Here is a 26,884-nt window from a genome sequence, read left to right as displayed (position 1 = left end):
CGTTGGGTTGCTCGTTCAATGGCCAGGGTCAACGGCGGCGTGGTGTATTCCGCAAATATGGCCGACTGTGAGGGCGGGCACAAACCGGCGTGAGTAGGTTAAACGTTGAGTTTTATAAGGGCACCACGGGGTGACCAGCCCCTCCCCACCCAGCCCCTCCCCACCCAGCCCCACCCCTCCCACCCCCCACCCAGCCCCACTCTCCCCACCCAGCCCCTCCCCTCCCCACCCAGCCCCTCCCCACCCTCCCCACCCTCCCCACCCAGCCCCTCCCCACCCTCCCCTCTCCACCCAGCCCAACCCCTCCCATTTTTGGATGCACGACGGACGGACGGACACAATAATCCCCTGTGGGCTGGTGGAACCAGGTGGTTCCTACCAGTATTAACAAATCACTCTTTAATCACCATCAAAAAAGTAACTTGCACCACCATACCTAAAACCACCGTTAAGGGAAAGAACGGTGACCTCCGACCACCAGGAACAACTTCTGCAGATTTTCTGAGCATTTCTGCGAGGTCTTTGTGGAGGGGAAACCCCTCGGCCCAGATAATAGCATAGGGCAAGGTGAGGCTGCGGTGCCTCAAATATTGGAGCACTTGCCCCCAACATTCTGTTACGACTACACAGAGGAGTCAGAGTCACGCTCGATTCGCTGCTGAATGGCGGAGTTGGTGGGGAGGAAGGTCTAATGCCTTAAGCGACCTTCTCCACGCCAGGTGATTGTGGTGAGTTTGGTGGAGGTGGGGGGGGGGCATAGGAGGTGCAGTACAACAGATGGGGCACTCCAGACTCCACGAGGAGGCAGAGTAGCCCCAAACTAGCGTATGCACGGTGGCTCGAAGCTACGAGTCTATTTATAGAGAGGATGAGACTGGTTAATCTCTCTCGCCCTCTCTCTGTGTCGCCACCACCATCACCATCATCATCCGATTAGAGAGGAATACACGGGGAGAGAAACACACAGAGAGACAAGGTGAGTGTTAGAGAGACGGAGAGAGAGAGACAATGTGAGCAATACAAAGAGAGACACGGGAAGAGAGACGCACAGAGAGAAGGTGAGTGTGAGACACACAGAGAGAGAGAGACAATGTGAGTGAAACACAGACAATATGAGTGTTAGAGAGAGAGAGACGAGGTGAGCGATACAGGGAGATAGACACGGGAAGAGAGACGCAGATAGAGAGAGAAAGGTGAGTGCGAGTGAGAGATCCGGGGAGAAAGACAAGGTGAGCGTGAGAGAGACACGGAGAGAGAGGGACACTGGGAGAGGCATAGAGGAACAGAGAGACACGGCGAGGGAAATACACACAGAGAGACAAAGCGAGACGGAGAGACGGGGTGGGGGGAGACACGGGGAGAGAGAGACACACACAAGGTGTGAGAAAGAACGATATATAGAGAGACAAGGTAAGTGAGAGATAGAGCGGCATACAGGGAGAGAGATACAAGGTGACAGAGAGTGACATAGAGACAGAGAGGGACACACAGGGACACACAGACAGAGAGAGACATACATAGAGAGACAGAGAGAGACAAGACACAGTGAAACACAGAGACACACAGATAGAGAAGGTGAGCCACAGAGACGTAGAGAGACAGACAGACTGAGACAGACTGCGACAAAGAAACAGAGAGACAAAGAGGCACAGATAGCGAAACAGAGAGACAAGACAGTGAAACACGGAGACACAGAGAGAGGAACACAGACAGACAGAAACACAGATAGACTGAGACAGAGAGACGCGACATCCGTGCGGTGTAGTTAGCGAGCGCCCATTATCGGCACCATCACCACCACCACCACAGTTGACTGATCAACCTCCATTTCTGGTTGTTTCGTGCAGGGATGGTGACCTCCACCTCCTTCACCCCCATCTGCTCCTTCCCCACCCCATCCACCTCCTCCTCCACCACCTCCCTCACCTCCACCTCTTCCTCCCCTTTCTCCCTCACCTCCACCTCTACCCCTTCCTCCACCTCTTCCTCCACCACCCTCTCCACCTCTCCCCCTTCCCACACCTCCTCCTCCAACACCTCCTCCATCTCCACTTTTTCCTCCCCTTCCTCCCACACTTCCACCCCCTCCACCTCATCCTCCACCCCCTCCACCTCTTCCCCTCCCTCCACCTCATCCTCCACCACCTCCACCTTCGCCACCTCTTCCTCCCCTTTCTCCCACACTTCCACCTCTTCCTCCACCTCTTCACCTTCCTCGACCTCCTCCTCCACCACCTCCACCTTCGCCACCTCTTCCTCCCCTTTCTCCCACACTTCCACCTCTTCCTCCACCTCTTCACCTTCCTCGACCTCCTCCTCCACCACCTCCACCTTCGCCACCTCTTCCTCCCCTTTCTCCCTCACCTCCACCTCTACCCCTTCCTCCACCTCTTCCTCCACCACCCCCTCCACCTCTCCCCCTTCCCACACCTCCTCCTCCAACACCTCCCCCATCTCCACTTTTTCCTCCCCTTCCTCCCACACTTCCACCCCCTCCACCTCATCCTCCACCACCTCCACCTCTTCCCCTCCCTCCACCTCATCCTCCACCACCACCACCACCACCTCCACCATCTTCTCCTCGACCTCGGGCAGGAGCCCCCCACGGCTTCTCTGGGCCCCCGGGCGGTCCCCCCAGACCTCTCTGCTGCTCTTCCTCTTGATCCTGCCCCTGCTGTTGCTGCTGGTGGTGGTGGGTGGTGCGGGAGCGGCGTGCCCAGCCCAGTGCAGCTGCGTCTACACGGGTCGCGGGGGCGAGAGGGGGACCCGGTAAGATTGGGGGGGGGGCCTTTGTGGTGGTGATGAGAGGATGGAAGACTTGGTGAATGAGTGGGGGTTCCGTGCTGGTGGAGGTAGTTTTGGTGCGTATAGAAAGCAGTCCGGCAAAACAACCCCCGACCTCCTTGGTGGTGCCGGACGGTAACTCTGTGATGAACAATACCATGGGAGGTCGGGGGCGGGGGAAGCCAAATTCAATTGGCTATTCTCCTAGTGGCGTTTGTAGCCAACACAGTGGCCAATGGGGGATCTGGAAAGGCGTCAGGGGCTGGCCCACGTTCAACCTAAGCATCACTAAACTATGTGGAACAAATGTAACTAAGCTTGTACTGAAGGCACCAGGGGGATAGGCGTCTATGACGTCTCCTGGCCAAACCCCATTTGGCGGAGCCAGGAGACCAAAACTGCACCCTCGGGGTTCCTCGGGAAATGGCAAAAAAGCCACTGCGAGTGGCTAAATGGGAATGTTTGAATGCTCACTCCAGAGGAGAGGCTGCCACTCCTCTGTCGTGAGCTGGACCAGTATTGCCTGGATCTCTGTGGTATTCAGGAGGTCCGGTGGACTGGCTTTAGCTCCAGGCACCATGAGGAGTGGACAGTCCTCTACTTGGGGCAAAAACTGCCAAACAATAGGGAGTGGCTCTTCTTTTGAACAAAAGAATGAAGGGAGTGTGGGAGAGTGACAGTGAGGTGTAGGAATCTGTAAGCCCCAGGGTACTGTGGGCTTGCCTCCCCATCAACGTGAATCAAGGAATGGTGGTGGTGGTGGTTGCTTATGCCCCGACAAAAGATGAACATGAGTAGAAGGATGCAGGCAAGACTGATGATTTATATGCCTTCTATGACCTCCTGTCACAAGTGTTAGCTAAAGTCATCCTGTTGGGTGACTTTAATGCCCAAGTAGGTCATGACACTGGCATCTGGGCTGGAGTGATTGGAAGGCATGGGCCAAATCAGCTCAATAACGACGGTAGGAGACTACTAGACTTCTGTGCAGCCTATGGGCTTGTCATTACCAGCACACAACATCATGGATGCATGCCAGGTCCAAGCAAGAATATCTGCTGGACTATTTAGTGATGGAACAGTGGACGTGGGCCCATTTCCTTGGCGCCAGGACATACCGTGGAGCTGATCTGCCCACTCACCATCGGCTTGTCATCTGTAAGATGCGCCTACCATTATTCCACTCTGGTAATGGGTGTCCATCTAAGACCCAATTCAATCCCACAGTGGCCTGGTCTCAGATAGCTGATGAAAGTTGCCAGTGAGAATTGGGAAGCGTCCATCAGACACTGGCAATCCAGTGTCTGAAACCAGGAAAAGCGCCGGACAGAGATGATCTCCCAAGCAAACTGCTAAGGGAGGATGGTGTTTCTGTGCAGACTGCCCTACATGACATCATTATAAGTCTGGACCACTGGACGGATTCCGTAGGATTAGAAGGATGCCCTGGTGGCCCCCCTTTTTAAGAAGGGGACCTGCACAGACTGTAACAACTACCGAGGAATCTCCATCCTCAGTGCGGCAGGAAAGGTCCTGGCAATAATTATTCAACATCGCCTTTCCAGGCAAGCTGAGGAGAGGTTTGCAGAGCCCCAATGTGATTCCAGGCCAGGGTGGTCCTGCACAGATGCCAGATTTTCTCTCCATCTGCTACAGCAAAGGTGTGTAGTGACATCGAGGATGTCACTGCATGGTGCCTGGCCCGGGAGGGACGTGGCGTGCGATGTCCTTACATCACCGACAGCGCCGGGTGGGTTGCCGTGTGATGCCGGTTCTAGCATAGCAAGGCGTGTGATGCACCGTCATCGCGTACACCCTGTAGGTGGGTGTAGTACCACCCCTAGCAGGGCTTGGTTAGCGCTGGAATAGCGCCGGCACCACGCATAGCGTGTAGTGCACAAGGGGGAGTGGGAGAGTGTCAGCCCAGGAGCAGGGTTGCCCAGGACCATGGCACTCTGGTTGACCCTGTAGACACGTGATGCGGAGTATCCACAGAGAAGACCCCAGGTTGGGGGGGGGGGCTAGGGGGTGATCACCTGTCCAGGAAGAGCTCTCGAGGGGGATCGAGAAGGAAGCTAGAACGCTCGAGAAAGCGGGCGGGGCCGAGGGCGGAGCCAGCCCCGACCCGGGAGGATATAAGGTGGGTCCCTGAGAGGGACCGGGGTCGCTTCGTTCTACAAGCTGGAAGCTCCACGTCTACAAGCTGAAAGTTCTACGTCCTATGAGGCATCAACACGTGGTCGGGGACACGAGTGAAGGTCCGTACCTTCATAGATGTAACTCCTACGTATAGTGTAGTTAGCTGGGTGGTCAACACCCTAGGCTGTATCTGGTAAAGGGGCAGTTACCCGTTCGTGTTAACGTGTTGATGTTAAATAAATGTGTTGCCTCTAAAGAATAACGTCTGCGACTCACTACACGTGTATGGAATTCTAACAGGACCTACATCTCTGCTTTATTGAGCTGGTCAAGTCCTATGATACCATCAATAGGCCAGGGCTCTGGTTTGTTCTTAGTGCTTCCTGACTCTCTGCTCACATTCATTAAGGACCTTCATGATGGTGGGCAGGCGCGGGTAAAGATACGTGGCTGGGAGTCAGAGCCATTCCCTGTTCACCTTGGCATGCGACAGGGATGTCCTCTGTCGCCCACATTCATCTCTCTCTCCCCATCTCCCAATCTCTCTCCCCGTCTCTCTAGCTATGTCCTATGCACAGACCCGGACATGTCCACCTAGCCGTGGGTTGTGCCGGGCGACTCTGTCCGCCTGCTGATGTCCCACACACTTGTCTGCCGGGTTACGTCCGGGTTGTTCTCCTACCTGCCTCTCTCCCCGTGTCTTTCTCTCACCCTATCTCTCTCCCTTTCTTTCTCTCTCTCTCCCCTGGCCTCTCTAGCTCTGTGAGATGGAACAGATGGAGATTCATCTCTCTGTCTATCTGTCTCTGTCTCCCTGTCCCTCTCTCCCTGTCTCTTTTTCTCTCCCCCTCTCTTTCTCTCCCCATGTCTCTCCTTTTCTCTCTCTTTCTGTCCTCATCTCTCTATCCCTGTCTCTCCCCCTGTCCATCCCTTACTCCCTGTCTCTGTGTCTCTCTAGCTCTGTGCTGTGCACGGACCCGGACATGTCCACCCTACCTTGGGACGTGCCGGGCGACTCTGTCCGCCTGCTGGTGTCCCGTACGCTTGTCCGCCGGGTGCCATCCGAGTCGTTCTACTACCTGCCGGAGCTGCGCTCGCTCACGCTGTCATGCAACCGCCTGTCAAGCATCTCCCACGGCGCCTTCTTCAACCTCAAGCTGCTCCGGGAGCTTCGCCTGCCGGGTACGATGACATGGAAAGGCATGGAGATGAGACGAGATGAAGACGAGATGCAGAGACAAGATGGAGACACGGAGACGAGACGGAGACATGGAGAGATGGAGACACAGAGACGATACGGAGACGAGACACGGAGACGAGACACGGAGACGAGACATAGAGACGAGATGGAGTTGAGACATGGAGAGACGGAGACACAGAGACGAAACGGAGACAAGACACCGAGACGAGACGGAGTTGAGACGGTGTTGAGACACAGAGAGACGGAGACACGGAGACGAGATGGAGACGAGACACAGAGACGAGACACAGAGACGCGAGACGCAGAGACACCGAGACGAGATGGAGTTGAGACATGGAGAGACGGACACACGGGGACGATATGGAGATGAGACGGAGACAGGGGGATGAGATGGAGACGAGACGCAGATATGCGAGACACGGAGACACTGAGACATGGAGACGCGAAAACACGGAGATGCAGATACACGGAGACACAGAGACAAGACACGGAGACACGCAGACGTGGAGATGCGGAGACACGGAGATGTAGATACACGGAGACATGGAGACAAGACACGGAGACACGCAGACGTGGAGATGCAGAGACACGGAGATGTAGATACACGGAGACACGGAGACATGGAGACGCGAAGACACGGAGCGCTCGAGGAGAGAGACACATGTCACATACCCTGTCTCTCCCCGTGTCTCTCTCTCTCCGTGTCTCTCTCCCCGTGTCGCTCTCCTCGTGTATCTCTCTTCCCGTTTATCTCTCTCCCCGTGTCTTTTCTCCTTGTGTCTCTCGCTCCCCGTGTCTCTCTTTCGATCTCTCTCTGCCCGTGTCTCTCTCCGTGTCTCTCTCCCCCCGTTTGTCTCTCTCTTTCTAATGTCTCTCTCTATCTCTCTGTCTTTCTCCCCCCCCCCCCACCCCCATTTCTCTCTTTTTTACGATCAGAGGAAACAAGAAGATGATCGGTGTAGTCGGCACTTTGCTTCGTTCATCATTTCGTTTTTTTAATATTTTGCTTTATGTTAACCCCCTCCCCCCTTTTGAAATGAAAGATTTCACTCTTTTCCCCGTTACTCTCTCTCCCCGTGTCTCTCTCTCTCCCTGTGTCTCTCTCCCCGTCTCTCTCTCCCCGTGTCTTTCTCCCCCCATATGTATATCTTTCTCCCTGTCTCTCTCTCTCTCTCCCTGTCTCTGTCGATCTGTCTCCCCGTGTCTCTCCCCCCCTCGCCTCTCTCTCAGGGAATGTCCTCACGTCTTTCCCGTGGGAGAGTCTCCAGGAGACTCCGTCTCTGCGTCTCCTCGACCTCAACGGGAACCGAATCAGCTCCCTGCCTGCCGAGTCAGCTCGGTGACTGACATAATCACGGATTGATTATTGGGGAAAACAAACTAATTTATTTACAACTGCTGCTGCTTCTTGTTGTTGTGTTTAGTTTGTTGTTCGACGTACGGTGCGAAAGATGTTCAACATACATACATGCATTCACTACTATATACTACACCAGTATACACTACTATACACCACTACTATACACTACATTAGTATACGCTACACAACTCTACCCTACACTACTATGCCCTACACTACACCAATATACTACATTGAAAATGTATTTCTTTAGAATTGATTGTTGTGTGTACATTTTTGTCTTTCCCCCACACCTCCAATTAGCACGGTTGGCTGCGTACGGTGCGAAAGAAGTTCAACATACATACAATATATATACGAGGGAGAGACACGAGGAGGGAAGGAAAGAGAGAGACACATGGAAAGGGAGACAGACATGGTGGGAGAGAGCGACACAGGGGGAGGAAGAGACACAGGGAGAGAGAGACGTGGAGAGAGATACGGGGAGGCAGAGAGAGACATGGCGAGAGAAATAGACACACAGGGTGTGATGTTGATGTTGTTAATGATGATGTTGCTGATATTGATGTTGTTGATGATGTTGATGATGATTATGTTGCTGATATTGATGTTGTTGATGATGATGATGTTAATGATGATGTTGCAGGTTCGTGTCTGACCTCTCGACCTTTGACCTGTCTGGTAACCGCCTTGTGACGCTGCCCTCTGACCTCCTCGAGCTGTGGACATTGTCAGCGCCTACACAGGCACAGGGTAAGGGTCACACAGGGTCACATGGGGTCAGATATACACGGGGTCACGGGGTCAGAGATTCACAGGCTTACGAGGTCACACAGTCATGTGCGCAATGAGGGACAGGTCGCAGTGCCACCGGGTCAGAGAGTTACCGGATCATCGGAACACGGGGACTTGCCTTCACGAGGTCAGAGAGAGACACGGGCAGAGTGAGAAACAGGGAGAGAGTGAGACACACTAACCCCACCCTCTACCCCTGTGACCCCCGTAGTAGGCGAGGGGCTGGAGGGAGACGGGGACCCGGACCGAGGACCCGTGACCCCCATTTCTCGGACACCTGTGCGGCTCATCCTAGGTACGATGGCCGTGTCGGTGGGGCGGGGGGGGTCACGATGGCCATGTCAATGGGGTTCATAATGGCCATGTCAGTGGGTAAGTTACCGATGGCCATGTGGGTGGGTGAGTTCACGATGGCCATGTAGGTGGGTGAGTTCACGATGGCCATGTAGGTGGGTGAGTTCACAATGGCCATGTAGGTGGGTGAGTTCACGATGGCCGTGTGGGTGAGTGGGTTCACGATGGCCATGTGGGTGGGTGAGTTCACGATGGCCATGTGGGTGAGTGGGTTCACGATGGCCATGTGGGTGGGTGAGTTCACGATGGCCATGTGGGTGGGTGGGTTCACGATGGCCATGTGGGTGAGTGGGTTCACGATGGCCATGTGGGTGGGTGGGTTCACAATGGCCATGTGGGTGGGTGGGTTCACGATGGCCATGTGGGTGGGTGGGTTCACGATGGCCATGTGGGTGGGTGGGTTCATGATGGTCGTGTGGGTGGGTGGGTTCACAATGGCCATGTGGGTGGGTGGGTTCACGATGGCCGTGTGGGTGGGTGGGTTCACAATGGCCATGTGGGTGGGTGGGTTCACGATGGCCGTGTGGGTGGGTGGGTTCACAATGGCCATGTGGGTGGGTGGGTTCACGATGGCCGTGTGGGTGGGTGGGTTCACAATGGCCATGTGGGTGGGTGGGTTCACGATGGCCGTGTGGGTGGGTGGGTTCACGATGGCCGTGTGGGTGGGTGGGTTCACGATGGCCATGTGGGTGGGTGAGTTCACGATGGCCATGTGGGTGGGTGAGTTCACGATGGCCATGTAGGTGGGTGAGTTCACGATGGCCATGTAGGTGGGTGAGTTCACAATGGCCATGTGGGTGGGTGAGTTCACGATGGCCGTGTGGGTGGGTGGGTTCACGATGGCCGTGTGGGTGGGTGAGTTCACGATGGCCGTGTGGGTGGGTGAGTTCACGATGGCCGTGTGGGTGGGTGGGTTCACGATGGCCATGTGGGTGGGTGGGTTCACGATGGCCATGTGGGTGGGTGGGTTCACAATGGCCATATGGGTGGGTGGGTTCACGATGGCCATGTAGGTGGGTGGGTGAGTTCACAATGGCCGTGTGGGTGGGTGGGTTCACGACGGCCATGTAGGTGGGTGGGTTCACGACGGCCATGTGGGTGGGTGAGTTCACAATGGCCGTGTGGGTGGGTGAGTTCACGATGGCCGTGTGGGTGGGTGAGTTCACGATGGCCGTGTGGGTGGGTGAGTTCACAATGGCCATGTGGGTGGGTGAGTTCACGATGGCCATGTGGGTCGGTGAGTTCACAATGGCCATATGGGTGGGTGGGTTCACAATGGCCATATGGGTTGGTGAGTTCACAATGGCCGTGTGGGTCGGTGAGTTCACAATGGCCATGTGGGTGGGTGGGTTCACAATGGCCATGTGGGTGGGTGAGTTCACGATGGCCATATGGGTGGGTGGGTTCACAATGGCCGTGTGGGTTGGTGAGTTCACAATGGCCATGTGGGTGGGTGGGTTCACAATGGCCATGTGGGTGGGTGAGTTCACGATGGCCATGTGGGTGGGTGGGTTCACAATGGCCGTGTGGGTCGGTGAGTTCACAATGGCCATATGGGTGGGTGGGTTCACGATGGCCGTGTGGGTGAGTTCACGATGGCCATTTGGGTGAACACCCAGCGGCGACCGAAGATTAGGGTCTTAACCTGATCTCCTCCCCGTATCTCTATCCTTCTCTCTCACGCACCTGGGGGGGGGGGGGGGGGGGTCAGAAATTTGTGACGATGTGTGACGAGGGGGGGAGAGGGTTGAGAAATGTGACGTCACGTCAAAATGCGCAAATTTAAATAAATATAGACAACACGTTCTACTTAATTAAATAGACTTTTAATGTTTTCTCTTACAACATCAGAGTGCAGCGCCACATTAAATACGCACTACAATGACAATCGTTTAAAGCGATTTGAAGCATGTTTTTTTTGAGAGAGTGACGTCATATTTGAGGGGGGGGTCTGACTTTTTGTGACGCCGTGTGACGATGGGGGGGGGGGGGTCAAAAATCGTCCAAAATTGCGTAACTTCATTTATGGACGGCCCCTCTCTCCCCGTGTATCTCTCTCCCCGTGTCTCTCTCTCACTGTCTCTGTAACCTGGGTGGTTATGTACTTGTTAAATTGTGCATATTTTCGCACTTCAGTATTATTAGAACCTCTTTATTTTCTTTGAACATATTTTTTTATAAAGTGCTGAGGTGATGACCAGTGTGATGGAGAGACTTCACGTGAACACGATCACTGATCGATTCCATTCGGTGTGATCGATTCGGTGTGATTGAGTAGGCATGTTACGTCACCGATTTTAGAATCGGCTCGGCGTGGCTCAGGTGAGACGCTGAATGAGGGAGCTCCGTAAACATTTCACTTGTAACCGCAAAATTAACACTTGAATCTAAAGTAATTGATGAGGATAAAGTAATAATTTGTACTTCTAGATTTGAAGCTTTCGTGACTGCAAGGATTCATATTCTTGGGTTTTTTCGGTAAAGTCACGTAGGTAAAAATTTAAAATTAATACAGCTGTCGTGCTGTGACGGTTCCACCTGAAGATGGAAGCCTGTGTTGCCTCCGAAACGTCGTTATTTTTATTTTGTTTTTATTTTACTTTAATTAATTTTAATTTTAATTTTTTACCTATGTGACTTTACCGAAAAAACCTAAGAATAAGTACTAAGTGCGTACTACCTGGAAACCTTTACAATGAAGGTTTTGGAGATTAAATTTTGTTGTGAGAGTTTAAAAAAGTAAATATTAGTAAAGTACGAATAATTCTAAACCTGCAATTAATCCCATATGCGCAGGGATTGATCAGTGAGGTGTAGGGCGTGAAGTTGACAGCACATTTGGTCGTTTCAGGTATAAGATTACTTTCTTTTGAATAATGTGTTAACGGGCGCACGGGAAACCTGATGGGAGGGCGTTACTCGCATGAGGCATATTATATTATTTTTACGAGTAAATGTAGCATGTTTGAATGCGCAGGGGAGTCATCTATTGTAACAATCGATGGATGACTGGAATACTGGTGATGAAACAAAAATTGTTATTTTGTGATAAGTTGTGTTTTTCCCCTTTTTTCTGGCAACAAAACTGAAACCTTTTTTGAGCTGTACGCCTTTTGGCGTCCTCTGGTTGAGCACCAATTGGGTCGAGGCTCAAAAGAAAGCCGTCCCTTGGTGTGGACCAATCAGTTTCAAGGACAATGCTTATATTATCATAGTATGTTTTTTGTTTGCATTTTGACTGCAAGTATTGTGGTTAATGCAGACATGAATCCTTGTAAAGGGTTTCAGTTTTGTTGCCAGAAAAAATGGGAAAAACCCTATTATTGTGATAAGTTGCATTAATCTTCTTGGTTTTTTCGGTAAAGTCACGTAGAAGGGAAGAAATAAAATAATAAAAATAAAATATTATATTATTTTATTATGTTTTATTTTTATTATTTTATTACTTCCCTTCTACGTGACTTTACCGAAAAAACCAAGATGAATCCCTGCAGTCACGAAAGCTTTAAGTCGAAATTTAAGTTGCATTAAGTTTGTATCTTTCAATTATATTATTAAGTGGTCAAGCGGAGGGCTCAAAATGGACACTCGGCGGCTTCCGAGTTAAAACGTACAGATTCGCATGTAGTTGTGGATTTTAGAATCCGCTCGGCGTGGCGCAGGGATTTGATCAGTGAGGCGCGGGTGGCGTGAAGTTGACAGCACATTTGGTCGTTTCAGATGGTCCGACATGCTCGTGTGCTGGAGAGGTTGGTTCAATAAACCCACCGTGTGTGAGCGGAGTCTCCTCCCGTGTTGCACACTCGAAATGAAGGACCTGGACCGGTGCTCCAAATCGAGTGCAAACATATTTATTGTCTCGATTTAAAGCTTTCGTGACTGCAGGGATTCATCTTCTTGGTTTTTTCGGTAAAGTCACGTAGAATGGAAATAATAAAACAATAAAAAAGAATTATATTATATTATTTTAATATGTTTTATTTTTATTGTTTTATTATTTCCATTCTACGTGACTTTACCGAAAGAACCAAGAAGATATTTATTGTCGTAAATCTGTAAAAAATATGTAAAACGTGTCACACACACTTTCGTCATCTGGCCACATGGCCTCCCAGCACTGAACCACTTCTTGGACCACATCAATTCTAGACACCCATCCATCAGATTCACCATGGAAGTGGAGAAAGACGGTAAACTACCATTCTTGGATATTCTGTTTGAGAGGAGGCCTGACGGATCCTTGGGACATTCTGTTTACAGGAAAGCCACCCACACAGATTCCTACTTGAAACCGGATTCCCACCACCACCCATCTCAAAAGAATTCTCTCATCAAAACGCTATACCACAGAGCCCATGGCATTTCTGACCAACACCACCTGACCGGTGAATTAAGACATGTACATCGGACCCTCAGGATGAACGGATACTCTGACCGTACTATCCGCCAAGCTGTCTCTCCCACCACACAGGAACAGCCACATGAAACTCCGACCAAAACTATCACGTTACCATACATAGCAGGCGTGACCAAAAAGATCTCCAAAATTCTAAACAAACATAAGATCCAAGTCCGATTCAGTACAGTGCATAAAATCCGTGATCTGATTCCATCTGTGAAGGATGTCGTTCCTGACTTACAGTATCCTGGAGTCTACAAATTGAGTTGCATTTGTGGTGATTGCTACATTGGAGAAACGAAACGTCATGTTGCTGATCGTGTCCGCGAGCACAAGTCAGATCTGAAACACGGCAGAACTGATTCTTCGGCCGTTGCCGATCATTGCTACAACTCAGTGGGCTCTCATGAAATTGTCTTTTCCTAGACCAAGGTTCTCTGCAAACCTCCTGGCTCCCATCAAAGGTTTGTACACGAAGCCATACAAATATACAAACACAGACATAATTTCAACCGTGATGATGGGTACAAACTTAGTAATCATTGGAAAGATGTTATTAACCACGCAAAAAAGACTTAATTACACTTTTTTGACCATCTTATCTGACAGGCACTAGTTTACTTTACTTTACCGAGTGTTAACATCCCCAGTGTTTAACAGTAATCTCTTCATTGTTCAGCCAGCATTGGTATAAACATACGCATTTTCTTTTCTTTTCTATCATGTGTATCAGACCTCCCCCTCCCCCCCTCTCTGTCCAATGCGTTGGCGTGGGCAGCAGTGTGTCGCTTGCGCACAATAGCTTCCACGCCGTCGCCCACCCTTTTTTGGCCCCTCTCTCCCGATACTTTCCATTCATTGGCTACCACATTCTGATGAGCCCCCCCCCTCTCCTCCCCCCTCAACTCGCTTTTAAGGGATTACATCTTGAATCATTGCCTCACTTGATGCAGCTAATCCGGCTGTGACTGTCCCACCTGATGACGGAGACTTGTGTTGCCTCCGAAACGTCGTGATCTTTATTTTATTTTATTATTTTATTAATTTTGATGTTTTACCTACGTGACTTTACCGAAAACACCTAAGAATATGTGTCACACACAGCAAACCTCAACCGAGTTTCCATTTTCTCTTAAACCCAATTCTACTATTGAAAAACCATCTTTGTCTTTGACAGTAACCTTTGCACTTCACTATTCGAATATAACTTTAATCCTAAGCTGTATGTCTATCGATACCATCGACTTATATCGGTATCTTACACCATTATCTGTACTGTATGTGTACAGTGTAGTACTGTACTTCACACCATTTTACAACTTATTCCTATACATGTGTTCTATTCTCAAAAGCATTGCAAGTAGTCATACTCTGGGTGCATGGGCATGGTTATAGAATAAACAGTGTTAGGGTTAGATAATTACAAGTATTAACGAGAGAACGTCATCCTTTACAGTGCACAGTGCTAAACCCCCTCCTAGTGAATATATCACAAACTAACAATTCAAATTCTAGATTTGAAGCTTTCGTGACTGCAAGGATTCATACTCTTAGTTCTTTAGCCCCCCCCCTTCCAATACGTTATCAGTGCACCAACAGGGACATGCGCACAAACACGTCCACATCGACACCTACGAGCACCTCGTGCTCTCTTTTAGCCCCGCCCCCCTCCCGATACGTTACATTCATTGGCTACCACATTCTGATAAGCTCCTCCCCCCCTCTCCTCCCCCTCAACTTGTATTTAAGAGCTTGCATCTTGAATCCCTGCCTCACTTGATGCAGCAAATCTGGCTGTGACGGTCCCACCTGATGACGGAGACTTGTATTGCCTCCGAAACGTCGTGATTTTATTATTTTATTTGTATTAAGTTTAATTTCATTTTTTACCTACGTGGCTTTACCGAAAGAACTAAGAGTATAACAATTCAAAGCCAAGCTTGAAGTCTAGAACAAGTCTAGAACATTTCTATAATGATCAAAAACAACCTTTGGGTGCTTTACCTGTAAAATGCAACAGCACGTGTGTCACACACAGCAATCCTCAACCGAGTCGCCATTAACCACGTGACTGGTGTACAAGTCCGGTTAATCAAGAACCCTGCCAGCCACCCACAGGCCCAACTCAGTTATCGCAAGCTGGTGTACACACGTGCATTGATGTACTGCACATCACATAATGACTTTCACAAAACCACACTTTACTCCCTTGCTGCACGAGGAAATAATTAAAAGAGTGGTCTATTCCTACACTCTCCCCCACAGAATGAGTGTCGTCTCGACACTCCATTTTTCCCCTTGCAAACCTTTTGCAGTCTTTTTCCTTAAACTGGTCATGAAAGGAGTTTATTAAATCGTGATAACAATTTCTCTAGGGATGATATCCCTTCCAAGATAGAGCCACTCCATAAGCGCTCTATTTTGGGTGTGCTCCAACTCTTTGTGCACGGAGAGACAGGAGCCCAAACATTGTATTATGCTTTTGGAATTACCAGACACTCTGGTATTATTAAACCATGCTTCACATTTTACTGACCAGAAATGGTTAGGATTATTTTCCCAATACCTGTCAAGATTAAATCCTTTGCAGGTTGTTAAGGCCCTGTGGAATTTAGCTCTTAGGTATTTACTTATCGGCCTACCAACATACTGGAAAACTTTTCCACACCATTTTTTTCATCTTAAGCAATAACCCATTCTTAACATTTTAAACACAACACTTAAAAAAAAACATCTTAAACAACTTAACAACCATATGACCACAGCTTATAGTTTGTCTTGATCACCCATTTTGTAGTCAAAAGTCACTTATTTCACCATGGTCTCCAGTAGCAACCACCAGCTATCCCTTGTGCTATCGGGCTCCTTCTCACGATGGTAGGTTCGCCCAAATTGTCCTAAGTGAGTGTCTTTGGCTGTCTCCTCTCCTCTCTTTTTGAGGGTGGCGTCTCCTGTTGTGATGACTACTCTCATCCTCTTCATTACTCTGTTCCAAGTCCTTTGCAGATTCACTTGCTGGACTCAACTGCTCCCCCAATTATTTATATCCAAAACGGTCTCAGTGTATTCTGATCCCTTATGTGAAGCTTTGCCCATTCTTTTAATAATGCCCCCACGTCTCGGTTTTCTGTCTGGCTTGCTTTTACTGTGGGCCTTTGATTTTTGCCTTTGTACTCCAATACTTTGTCAATTACTGGGTCTCTTTGCTTGGCTTATCTGAGTTTACCCCTTGGGATCAGTTGCACCGAGAAAGCTAGTGAGTCACAATCCTCCTGTATTTAAATAGCATGGAGTGTTATCAATCTGGACCAGGCTGCTGATTCCTCATGCTGAATGGTGACTCCCTGCATTGTGGCACTAATCACATCTGGGCTGACTTTTTCAGTGCACTGAGCTATGAATCCATCAATGCCCAGTGGCATCCTTGATCCCTGCCTGTCACGTGGGAGACCGGAGTTCAATTCCCCGACGGGGAGCCAAGTGTGGCACATTAGGAATGGACCACTATTTTAATTATTTCCTTGTGCAGCAAGGGAGGATTAAAGTGTGGTTTTGTGAAAGTCTTTTATCTGGCAACAAAACTGACACCTTTTTTTACAAGGAGTCATGTTTGCATAGACCACATCTGGTCCAACCCATTTGAGACTAGGCTCTAAGGAAAGCTGTCTCGGGTGTGGACCAATCAACTTCAAGGACAGTGCATGCATTATCAGAGTTATGTTTTTTGTTTGCATTATGACTGCAGGTATTGTGGTCTATGCAAATATGACTCCTTGTAAAAAAAGGTGTCAGTTTTGTTGCCAGATAACAGGGTAAAAAAACAATTATCATATTTTTTTACTGGCAAATGAGGTTCCAATGGTGTTTGTGAAAGTCCTTATGTGCTGTGCAGTACACAAAAGCACGTGCGTCACACAGCAAACCTCCACGAGTCGCCATTAACCACGTGACTGGTGTACAAGTCCGGTTAATCAATAACCCTGCCAGCCATCCACAGGCCCAACTCAGTTATCGCATGCTGGTGTGCACACGTGCATTGATGTACTGCACAGCACATAAGGACTCTGGATTCCTTGTGTCCAAGCGTGAGAGCAAGAAGATCACGCCGGAGAACCATCGGTTGTTATATTGTTCATTATTGTGTGCCCAAGAGGACGATCACTGCCAGGAAGAACCGAGGCACAGTGGGTGCGGATCACATCTCTCTGTCCCCGTTTCTCTTTCTCCTCGTCTCTCTCCCCGTGTATCTCCATCTGTCTCTCTCTCCTACAGCCCTGCAGGAGAACCCGTGGCTCTGTGACTGCTCCCTCTCCCGCCTTCTCCTCCTGGCTCGGAGCGCTATTGGGGGCACCGGAGGTCAGGGTCAAGGTCAGGGTCAAGCGTGCCCGGCTCCCCCTAGGGTCATCCTGATGGACCCTGACACGGCCTGCGGGGGCCCCGGGGACCTCGCGGGAGTTCCCATGAGACTGGCCGGCATCGCGGTAGGAACCCCCAGCCCCACTGTGACCTTGAGCCAGCTGCTTGCTGATGAGACACTGAATGCGCAAAGTCGGTGGCGGTGTTTGTGCGCCGGATCCAGGCATACGTCTCTCATCAACCGCCTCACGCCTCTCCCTTTCTCTTCTCTCAATCTCCCCCCTCTCTCCTCCTCCACCTTCCCCTCCTCTCCATCCCTCCCCTCTTCCTCCAACCCCTCCCCATCTCCTCCCCCTCCTCTTTCCACTCGCCCCCTTTCCCTTCTCCCTCTCCATCCTCCTCCTGCTCCTCCTCCTCCTGTTTGTCCCTAAATCCCCCCCCCCCGTCCCTAAATCTCGCCCCCCGCCTCCTTCTCTTCCACCTCTCCCCCCACCCTCCTCTGCTTTTAAAATCCTTTATATTAAGTTCACTTGCTTGCTTGCTTACGACCGTGCAAATCTTTCGGTCGTTTTTTAACCCACTTCCCGTGATCCAATCGAGCTGACATTTTCCACACAGACTCGTTGTGCGTAACAATTAATGTTCGTGATAATTTTTTTTCCAAAATGTTACACTTTTTAGGACAAAAATATTATATTTAATTACCAATTGCTTAATGGTGCAATGCAATCATCTGACCCATAGGTGACAGCCATCTAAAGCCAGAGGACGAGAGGACTCTAGCCGCCACGCATATAAAGGATTTATAGTGAAAAACTTTGTTTTTACGGGTTTACTTGTTTCACTCTCCCAATGCCCCTGCCCCGTAATCTCCCTCCCCCCCTAGACCCCGTCTCCCCCTGGCGGGTGCCGCCCCCCTCGTGTGCAGGTCTCTGCCTCGCGCCTCACCTCTGCGCTGGGCTCCAGCCTCCTGCTGCGCTGTGACGCCAGTGGAACTCCAACGCCTACGCTGGAGTGGGCGCGGGGTGACGGGCGGTCACTCAACGCTACCGGTACACCCACTACTACTACTCACTAGCACAGCGGTCGGGAACCTATGGCTCACGAGCCATATATGGCTCTTCCAGTGACGGCATATGGCTCCCAGACAATTTTGAGTTGAAAAAATAATAATAAAAAAATCAGTTTGGAACTGATTTTAAAATACTTGTGATATTGCTTAATAATACTGTGTCATTTTAAAGTAAACAGAAATTAGTTTTGAAGATAAATTTCACGGGTCACGCCTGCATGAAGCTCAACCTCACCACGTATGAACCAGACTACAAGGCCATCAGCAAAACCATGCAGCACCAGAAGTCGCATTAAAAGTAAGACGTATTTAATTTATTATACGTTAAAAATACTATATGGCTCTCAATGAAATATATTTAGAAATATTTGGCTTGTATGGCTCTCCCAGTCAAAAAGGTTCCCGACCCCTGCACTATCACTACTACTCGCGACCACTATCACTACTACTACTGCCACTCACTACTAGTGGAGTGCCAATGCCGATGCTGCAGTGGGCACGTAGTGACCAGTACTCTACTACACACCATTTACTACTGCTTACTATCACTGCTCACTACCAGTGGAGTGCCAATGCCGATGCTGCAGTGGGCACGTAGTGACCAGTACTCTACTACACACCACTTACGACTGCTTACTATCACTGCTCACTACACCACTTACTAGCAATACTCATTACCACTCACCATCACTCACTATCACCACTCACAATCAGTACTACTACTACTGCCACTCACTACCAGTGGAGTGCCAATGCCGATGCTGCAGTGAGCACGTAGTGACCAGTACCCTACTACACACCACTTACTAATGCTTACTATCACTGCTCACTACACCACTTACTAGCAATACTCATTGCCACTCACTATCACTATCACCACTCACTACCACTCACTGCACCACTCGCTATCACTACTACTCACTTTCACTATCACCACTCGCTGTCACTCACTACTCACGACCAGTAATCACTGCCAGCGGAGCGCCAACACCACTACAATATATTATACACTACGCTATACATTACACTATACACTACACAAGACTCTACACTATGCACTACATTACATTATACACTAGGCAATACACTATGCTATAAACAATATAATATATACGCTATACATTACATTTTACACTACGCTATACACTACAATATATTATACACTACGCTATATACTACAATACATTATACACTACGCTGTACACTACAATACACTACACTATGCACTACAATACACTATACACTACGTTACACACTATGCTATACACCGCTGGTTGGTTCTCTCTGTAACCCATCTCTCTCGCTCACTGTATATCTCTCTAACCCTTCCCTCACTGTCTCTTTCTCTCTAACCCACCTCTCGCTGTCTCGGACGGTGCCATCGGCCGTGTGGCTCAGCCGAATCTCCCGAGGGGCACCAGACTCTGTGCGTGCGTTCTGCGGTGCCAGGGAAGGTCTAGCCCAGCCAGTACTTGCGCGCGGCTCAACCCCAATGTTCCGTCTTTTGGGGTCCATTTTTGAGGAGGCTGAAGGTGCATTTTTACAAGAGCAGTTTCATATACGTGGGGTTGGGAGTGCCTTACCTGGCTAATAAGCACCACGATGTTGCAAACTTCATCTGTTTCCCAAGCCAAAGATGGCGGTTTACAAGACCAGGAAAAAAGATGCCGCGAGGCGACACTGACGGCTGCTCTGTGGTGCCGATATTTCAGTGGCCTGGGCAAGGGGCGGCTTCGACTGGAGCACGCTGCGCCACTCCAATGCCGGCGACGTGCGTTGGTGCAAAAAAAGAAGAGGAAGAGCTCTTCCCTACCGAAATGATCGCCCGCAGCCACTGCCAACACCTACTGCCATGGCTTCGGGTGTCAAGATAGCCAGTCTGAACTGCAACAGTGCTCGCAGCGACAAAAGGTGGCACTGGGTCTGTCGCTTTCTCGACGAGCAGAGGGCAGACGTAACTTTCCTGTTGGGCTCACTGGGTGTCCAACAAAAGCAGCTTCAGCTCTAGCCAGCAATGGTGGTAAAACAAAAAGGCACAGGTCAGGGGCTCTCTGAGCCAGCACGCCACCACCAAGAAGGAGGTGGTACAGCACCTACAGAGCGAGCTTGCCTCTGCTCGGGGTGGAGCTGAGCTCATCCCAGAACACAAACTTGTCATACATGACCTCTCCTTCCAAATATTTCTTTCGATTACAAAACAAACCTGTGCACAACAACATTTTAAGCTTACAAACCCCAAAGGGAGAAACAGCCGCAGCTGAGGGGAACATCGCTAAGATTGCGAGAGAATTATATTTTTTTATTCACTACCGAAGGCATACATGACGAGGCTGTCCAGGAACTGCTAGACGAGGCCCTAACCAAGGGGACCCTGAGAGTGAGCGTCTGGAAAGCCTTGTCACCCCCAAGGAGCTCCACGCCACTATGAAAGGACTCGCAGGACGTCACCGCATTCTGCCGGGCAGTGACAGTCTACGAGAAGGCTTCTAGTGCCAAGGTTAACTGGCCGAAGTGTGAGGCTCTCTGTGTTTAGGGTCACAGTGTGCCGTGCATTATGTGCTCTTCCCAGGAGGAGTCAATTGGCAGGCCAAAGGGATCAAATACCTAGGAATTTAACAGGGGAAACCACGTCTCCCAAAATAATTGGACCGAATTGGTAAACACAATTGAGGCTAAATTGCTGTCTTGGGCATGCCTCGCTCCACTGATATCCTTAAGCGGGCGAGTGCTCATACCGAATAAGCTGGCAGCTTCTGTGCTGTGGCATAAGGCCAAAGCCCTCCAGCCCCCGGACTGGCTATTCACGAGAGCAAACCGGTCACTCACCCACTTTGTGTGGGCAAGGGCGGACAGGGCCTGGTGGATGTCTCTGCCAGAGTGATGAGCTTCAGACTGTGAGGTGGCTGCTCTATGAACGGGAGGAGCTACCCTGGAAGTCCCCGGCCCTCAGCCTGCTGAGAGACGCGGGGAGCGGGGGGGTGCCTGGGGTACGGGAGGGAGCTCTTCCTGTTGGACGTGGCCCTGGTCGACTACACGAGGCTGCAAGGGTATTACCAGAGCCTTTTTAATTAATGGCGGAGCCTTGAATGGAGCAGGGCGTGTCCGCACTGTGCCCTCCGACATTTCCTGCACAAACACTTGTTTTGCAATTGCCTCTTCAAAGGAATCAGAGGGGAGAGAACTCTAGCCCTCCGTTTCACCTCGCCAGGGGTGCGGATGGTCAGCGACCTCGGGAAGAGCCACAACCACCATTGCAAGTGGAAGACCATGGCCGAGATCAGTAGCACTGCGGGGCTCCGCTCCATGCTCGCTGGAGAGAAGCTGTTGCGGGAAGTGCTTGCAGCAATGTGGGAGCTGAGGCTTAAGCTGGAGGCGCTCGGAGTTGTACTTTTCCAGCACCTAGCCTCCCGGGCGCTGTGACTCAGGAAAGCTGCTCAAGCTTGAAGACTGCAAGGACGTGGCCCTCAAGAGCGCCCCAAAGAAAGCGCTCTATATGTGCTGTGTCAAGACACTACATTTTCAAGAACCTGGCCATCCTACCAGACATGAAATGGAGAGGCAATTTCTCTCCCCTGATCGAGGCCGCCCCCCAGTGAAAGAACCTGTACAAGCCCCATAGCCAAATGCTGCGGGGACCTCCAGTAGAGGTTGGCACACTGGGACGCTGCCTTCGGCAGTGTGGCTCAGCAGAATAGGCCCAGGGTCATTAGATTTTTGTGCGTTCTGTGGTGCGAAGGAGGATCTGGCCCACCAGTACTTGGGGTATCCACGGTTCAACCCAATGTTCTGGAGTTTGGGATCCATCTTTAGAAAGCTAGAGGTGCCTTTTAACAAGAGCTGGTTCACATATGGGGTGCCTTACCTGGCAAATAAGCGCCACAATATCGTAAACTTCGTCTGCACCCAAGCAAAGATGGCAGTTTACAAGACCTGACAAAAAAAAACTGCGAGGTGACACGGACGATGGCTGCTCGTTGGTGGAGATGTTGAGGGGTCTGCTCAAGGCACGGCTCAGGCTAGAGCGCACGTACCATTCCTATGCCGGGAAGCGCGTGTATTCCTTGTATGGTGGGGGCCTGGTCAAGCCCTCTGAACCAACACAAACGGTTCACTGATTTTTACGTTTTAACTAGTTAACTTTCGCAGGCTACGTGCGTGATGATGCAGTGCTTGCATTGCACGTGGCGGTGTGGCGCATGTGCCGCGGGTTGCAATTGTGATGTGCTGTACTCGATGTTGGTGATCCCGTATCGAAAGCGGCTCCAGAGCTATTGCTGCTGGCAGCAAGAAAAGTGGTTTAAAAGTCCAAAGTCTCTCTCTCTCTCTCTGAACCATCTCTCTCTCTAAACCAACTCTCTCACTCTGGCTCTCTCAGTGATCCAGGAGTCTCCGGATAGCGGCTCCCGCTGGTCTGTGCTCTCTCTGCCCGTGGTCTCCTACGGCGATGCGGGCGTCTACCTGTGCCGTGCGCGCAACATGGCCGGGACGGAAGACGCCATGATCTCACTCCGCGTGGTCGGAGTCCTCACCACCACTGCCTCACCTCCTCCACCTCCTCCTCCTCCTCGCAGCTATGGTGGGGGGAGGTGTGGTAGTGGGGATGGGTGGTAGTGGATGGTATTGGGAAGCGGTGGTAGTGGATGGTAGTGGGGAGGGGTAGTAGTTGGGAGGGTGGGTAGTGGTAGTGGGGAGGGTGGGTAATGGTAGTGAGGAGGGGTGGTAGTGGATGGTAGTGGGGAGGGGTGGGTGTGGGGAGTGGGGAGGGGTGGTAGTGGCGAGGTAATGGGCGGTAGTTAGGAGGGGTGGTAGTGAATGGTAGTGGGGAGGGGTGGTATTGGGTGGTAGTGGGGAGGGGTGGTAGTGGGGAGGGGTGGTAGTGGAACGGGGTGGTAGTGGAGAGGGGTGGCAGTGGGGAAGGGTGGTAGTGGGTGGTAGTGGGGAGGGGTGGTAGTGGGTAGTGGGGAGGAGTGGTAGTGTGGAGGGGTGGTAGTGAGGAGGGGTGGTAGGTGTCGGTGAGTGGATGAGTCAGTGGGTGAGTAGCTAGGTGAGTGGATGAGTAGGTGGGTGAGTAGCTAGGTGAGTGGATGAGTAGGTGGGTGAGTGACTAGTTGAGTAGATGAGTCAGTGAGTGAGTTGCTGGGTGATTGGCTAGGTGAGTAGATGAGTCAGTGCATGCGTGGCTAGGTGAGTGAAATAAGTCGGTGATTAATTGGGTGAGAAGGGACCCCCAAAAGGAAGGGGATAGCTCAGCTAGTGGGGTCTCCCTTTTCCAGGACGTGGTCCCTCTTCGGAGGCCGCTAGATCCCCAGTATCCCAGACTCCCTGACTGAACCCCCCAACTGCATCCCCTCCACAGACACGGGGACCGTTGGGATGTCAGAGGGAGCTGGGTCCAGAGAAGGGACTCGTGGGGATGCCTCTCGGGGTGAGGGAAGCCCCGGGCGGTTCAGCCGGCCACCGCTGCTGCGTCTGCTCAGGGAGTCCGAGGGGATGGACGCCGGGGGGGTGCCCAGGGGGGACCCCTTCAGCGTGCTCCTGGACTGGGCGACCGACGGGGACGAGCGGGGAGTAGGGGGCAGGGCAGATGTGGGGGGCGTGGGGAGACGGAGAGAGGAGGCAAGTGGCTTCTCCACACTCACTCCCCTCCACGCTCTCTCCTCCCTCTCTCCTCTCATCTCACTGAACTTCCCTTCTAACTCTCTACTCTCATCTGACTCTACTCCCCTCTCTCTCTCTCTCGCCTCTCACTCCACTCCACACACTCTCCTACCTTCTCATCTCACTCTACTCTCTTCACACTCTCCCCTTTCATCTCACTCTACTCCCCTCCACATGCTTCAGTGCCTCCTCTGCTCTACCACCATCACCATCACCACCATTATCATCACCACCACCAACAACATCCGCCGTTTGCCGTGACGTCACCACTCACAGGGGGTGACTACTTCTTCCAATATTTGAGGCACGGCAGCCCCAGCAGGGTTATTCCCATCTTGCCTGATGATGTTATTTTGGTTGAGGGATTTATCCTCCTCCCAAGAACTCATGGAAATGCTCCTGGGGGTTGGAGATCGTATTGCCATTCTTTCCCTTAAGGATGGTGAAAGGTGAGGAGATCCAAGCTACTTTAGATGGAATAAAATCGTGATTTGTGATTGCGGGCTACTGAGACAGATTCAATCTCCTCAGCAACCCGTGCCCACTACTCATCCTTCCAGTTCCGCACGGCTCTCCGAATCTCTGAGCAAATGCTTGGGTAAGCCTCCTCATTCTCCTATGTTGGATTTGTAGACGACCCACCAGAAAATCTGCTCCCTCAACCAGGGTCTATGGGGAGGTCTTGATCGCATACCCAAATGCAGCCATTACAGCTGCACGATCCACAGTCCTGAACCTCACTCATTTCCACTCGGCATCAAAAGGGGGGGTGGACGATGCCAACCCCAGCCGCAAGCAATGTTGAAATTCCTGCTTGCAACTATCCTCAGCTAGCTGAGAGGAGGCCACTGTGGGTTTGATTGGGGTCCTAGAGGGACACCCACCACCGGAGTGAAATAATGGCAGGCGCATCTTACAGATGACAAGGCAATGGTCAGTGGGCAGCAGATCAGCTACACGGTAGGTCCTGTTTTCAAATACATGGGCCTGCATCCGCTGTTCCGCCACTATATAGTCGAGTAGATGTTCTTGCTTGGACCCGGAATGTATCCATGATGTTGTGTAGATGTGTCGATGCTGGAATAGCATCTTGATCATTACAAGCCCATGCACTGCACAGAAGTCTAGCTGATCTGGCCATGTCTTCCAATCATTTCAGCCCAGGTGCCTGCGTCATGACCTACTCAGACATTAAAGTCACCTAACAGGATGACTCGATCCCGAGGGGCCACATTAACTAGCACCTGTGACAGGAGGTTATAGGTGTCTGACTCATCGGCCTTATATGCTCCCATGCACTGATGTTGATCTTCAGTGGGAACATAAGCAACCACCACCATTCCTCACCTCTTTTTGATGGGGAGGTGAGCCCACAGTAGCCCGGGGCTTACAGCTTCCCACACCTCACCACCACGCTCCCACGTCCCCTTCATTATTTTGTTCAGAAGAAGAGTCACTTCCTGTTGTGTGGCAGTTGCCTTCCCCGAGTAGAGGACTGTCCACGCCTCATGGTGGCTGGAGCCAGAGCCAGTCCACCGGACCTCCTGAATGCCTCAGAGATCCAGGCGACAGAGGATTGGCAGCCTCCCCTCCACAGTGAACATTCGGAGTTGCTTTTTCCGTTTCTGGAGGAACCCCGGGGGTGCGGGTTCAGTCTCCTGGCTGCGCTTAATGGGGTTTGGCCAGGAGACCTCACAAACGCCTGTCCCCCTGGTGCCTTTAGTACAAGCTTGGTTAGATATGTTAGACATAGTTTAGTGGTACTTAGGTTGAAGGTGGAGGGGTTAATAGCCCCTTGCACCCATCCAGAGCCCCCATTGGCCGCTGTGGTGGCTACGAGCACCATGAGGCGAAAAGCAGATTGGAAATGGCCGTTCCTCCCATGGCATTACTCGCATCCACCACAGCGTTACTGTGCAGCACTACCGAGGAGGTAGGGGGTTCTATTTTCCGGACACCACCACCACCTCTACCACCTCCACCACTATCACCATCACCATCACGACCACCTCGATCACTAACTCCACCATCACCATCACTACCTCTACCACCACCATCACTACCTCCACCACCCTCACTACCACTACCATCACTACCACCACCTCCACCACCTCCTGCACCACCACCTCCATGACTACCTCCCTCACCATACCACCATCCCTACCTCCACCATCTCTACCACTACCACCAACTCCATGACCCCCCCCTGCCCCGCTCTGCTGTCACCACGCAGGAAGTGAACGTCGGCGACTTCCTGACGGCGGGCTCCCGCCAAGCCGCTCCATCGGCCCGCTCCTGGTCCAACCGCCTTGGTTGGGCAGTGTCGCTGAGCTGGGGCGACTCGGCACCCCGGGATGTCGCCTGGCTCCCCGGCCCTTCCTCCTCTGGCGGTGACCCTGAGGAGGTTTCCCGCCTGCTCCTCCGAGGCCTGGCCCCGGGCGAGGCCTACGAGGCCTGCGTCAGGCCCTGGAGCCCCCCGGGTGGGGAGAACGAGGGGACCGAGAGGGTGCGTGGAGGAGATTCTTCGTGCGTCGCCTTTCTGGCAGGAGAGGAGACGGGGATCATCGGTGGCAACAAGGGGATCAATAGCACGGGGATTGGTAGCAAGGAGATCAGTAGCATGGGGATTGGTAGCAAGGGGAATGGTACCAAGGGTGTAAGACCGGGAGTTGGGGATGGAGAGAAGGAAGGAGGAAGGACTGGAATGGAGCGGGACGAGCGAGGAGAGAGGAGTCCGGAGGAAACGGTGGGAAATCGCGGGGAGGC

At 51.5% G+C, this 26,884-nt stretch overlaps 1 protein-coding gene across 1 annotated transcript in view; it reads left to right on the top strand.

Annotated features, from left to right (window-relative positions):
• LOC133359448 (leucine-rich repeat, immunoglobulin-like domain and transmembrane domain-containing protein 3) overlaps positions 1 to 26,884 on the top strand; it is a 28,584-nt gene extending 1,700 nt beyond the window's left edge. The window contains exons 2-10 of the mRNA XM_061577857.1: positions 1,848 to 1,852; positions 2,639 to 2,769; positions 5,882 to 6,105; positions 7,355 to 7,463; positions 8,131 to 8,237; positions 8,491 to 8,574; positions 17,305 to 17,513; positions 18,275 to 18,440; positions 26,352 to 26,884. Of these exons, the coding sequence (XP_061433841.1) occupies positions 1,848 to 1,852; positions 2,639 to 2,769; positions 5,882 to 6,105; positions 7,355 to 7,463; positions 8,131 to 8,237; positions 8,491 to 8,574; positions 17,305 to 17,513; positions 18,275 to 18,440; positions 26,352 to 26,512 (1,196 nt within the window). The 3' untranslated portion in view covers positions 26,513 to 26,884. The remainder of the gene's footprint in view (positions 1 to 1,847; positions 1,853 to 2,638; positions 2,770 to 5,881; positions 6,106 to 7,354; positions 7,464 to 8,130; positions 8,238 to 8,490; positions 8,575 to 17,304; positions 17,514 to 18,274; positions 18,441 to 26,351) is intronic.

The sequence above is a fragment of the Lethenteron reissneri genome, chromosome 65 (assembly GCF_015708825.2).
Source record: "Lethenteron reissneri isolate LAM-NWPU_2019-01 chromosome 65, ASM1570882v1, whole genome shotgun sequence".
Classification (NCBI taxonomy): Eukaryota; Metazoa; Chordata; class Hyperoartia; order Petromyzontiformes; family Petromyzontidae; genus Lethenteron; species Lethenteron reissneri.
This window is presented reverse-complemented; position numbering and strand designations above follow the sequence as displayed.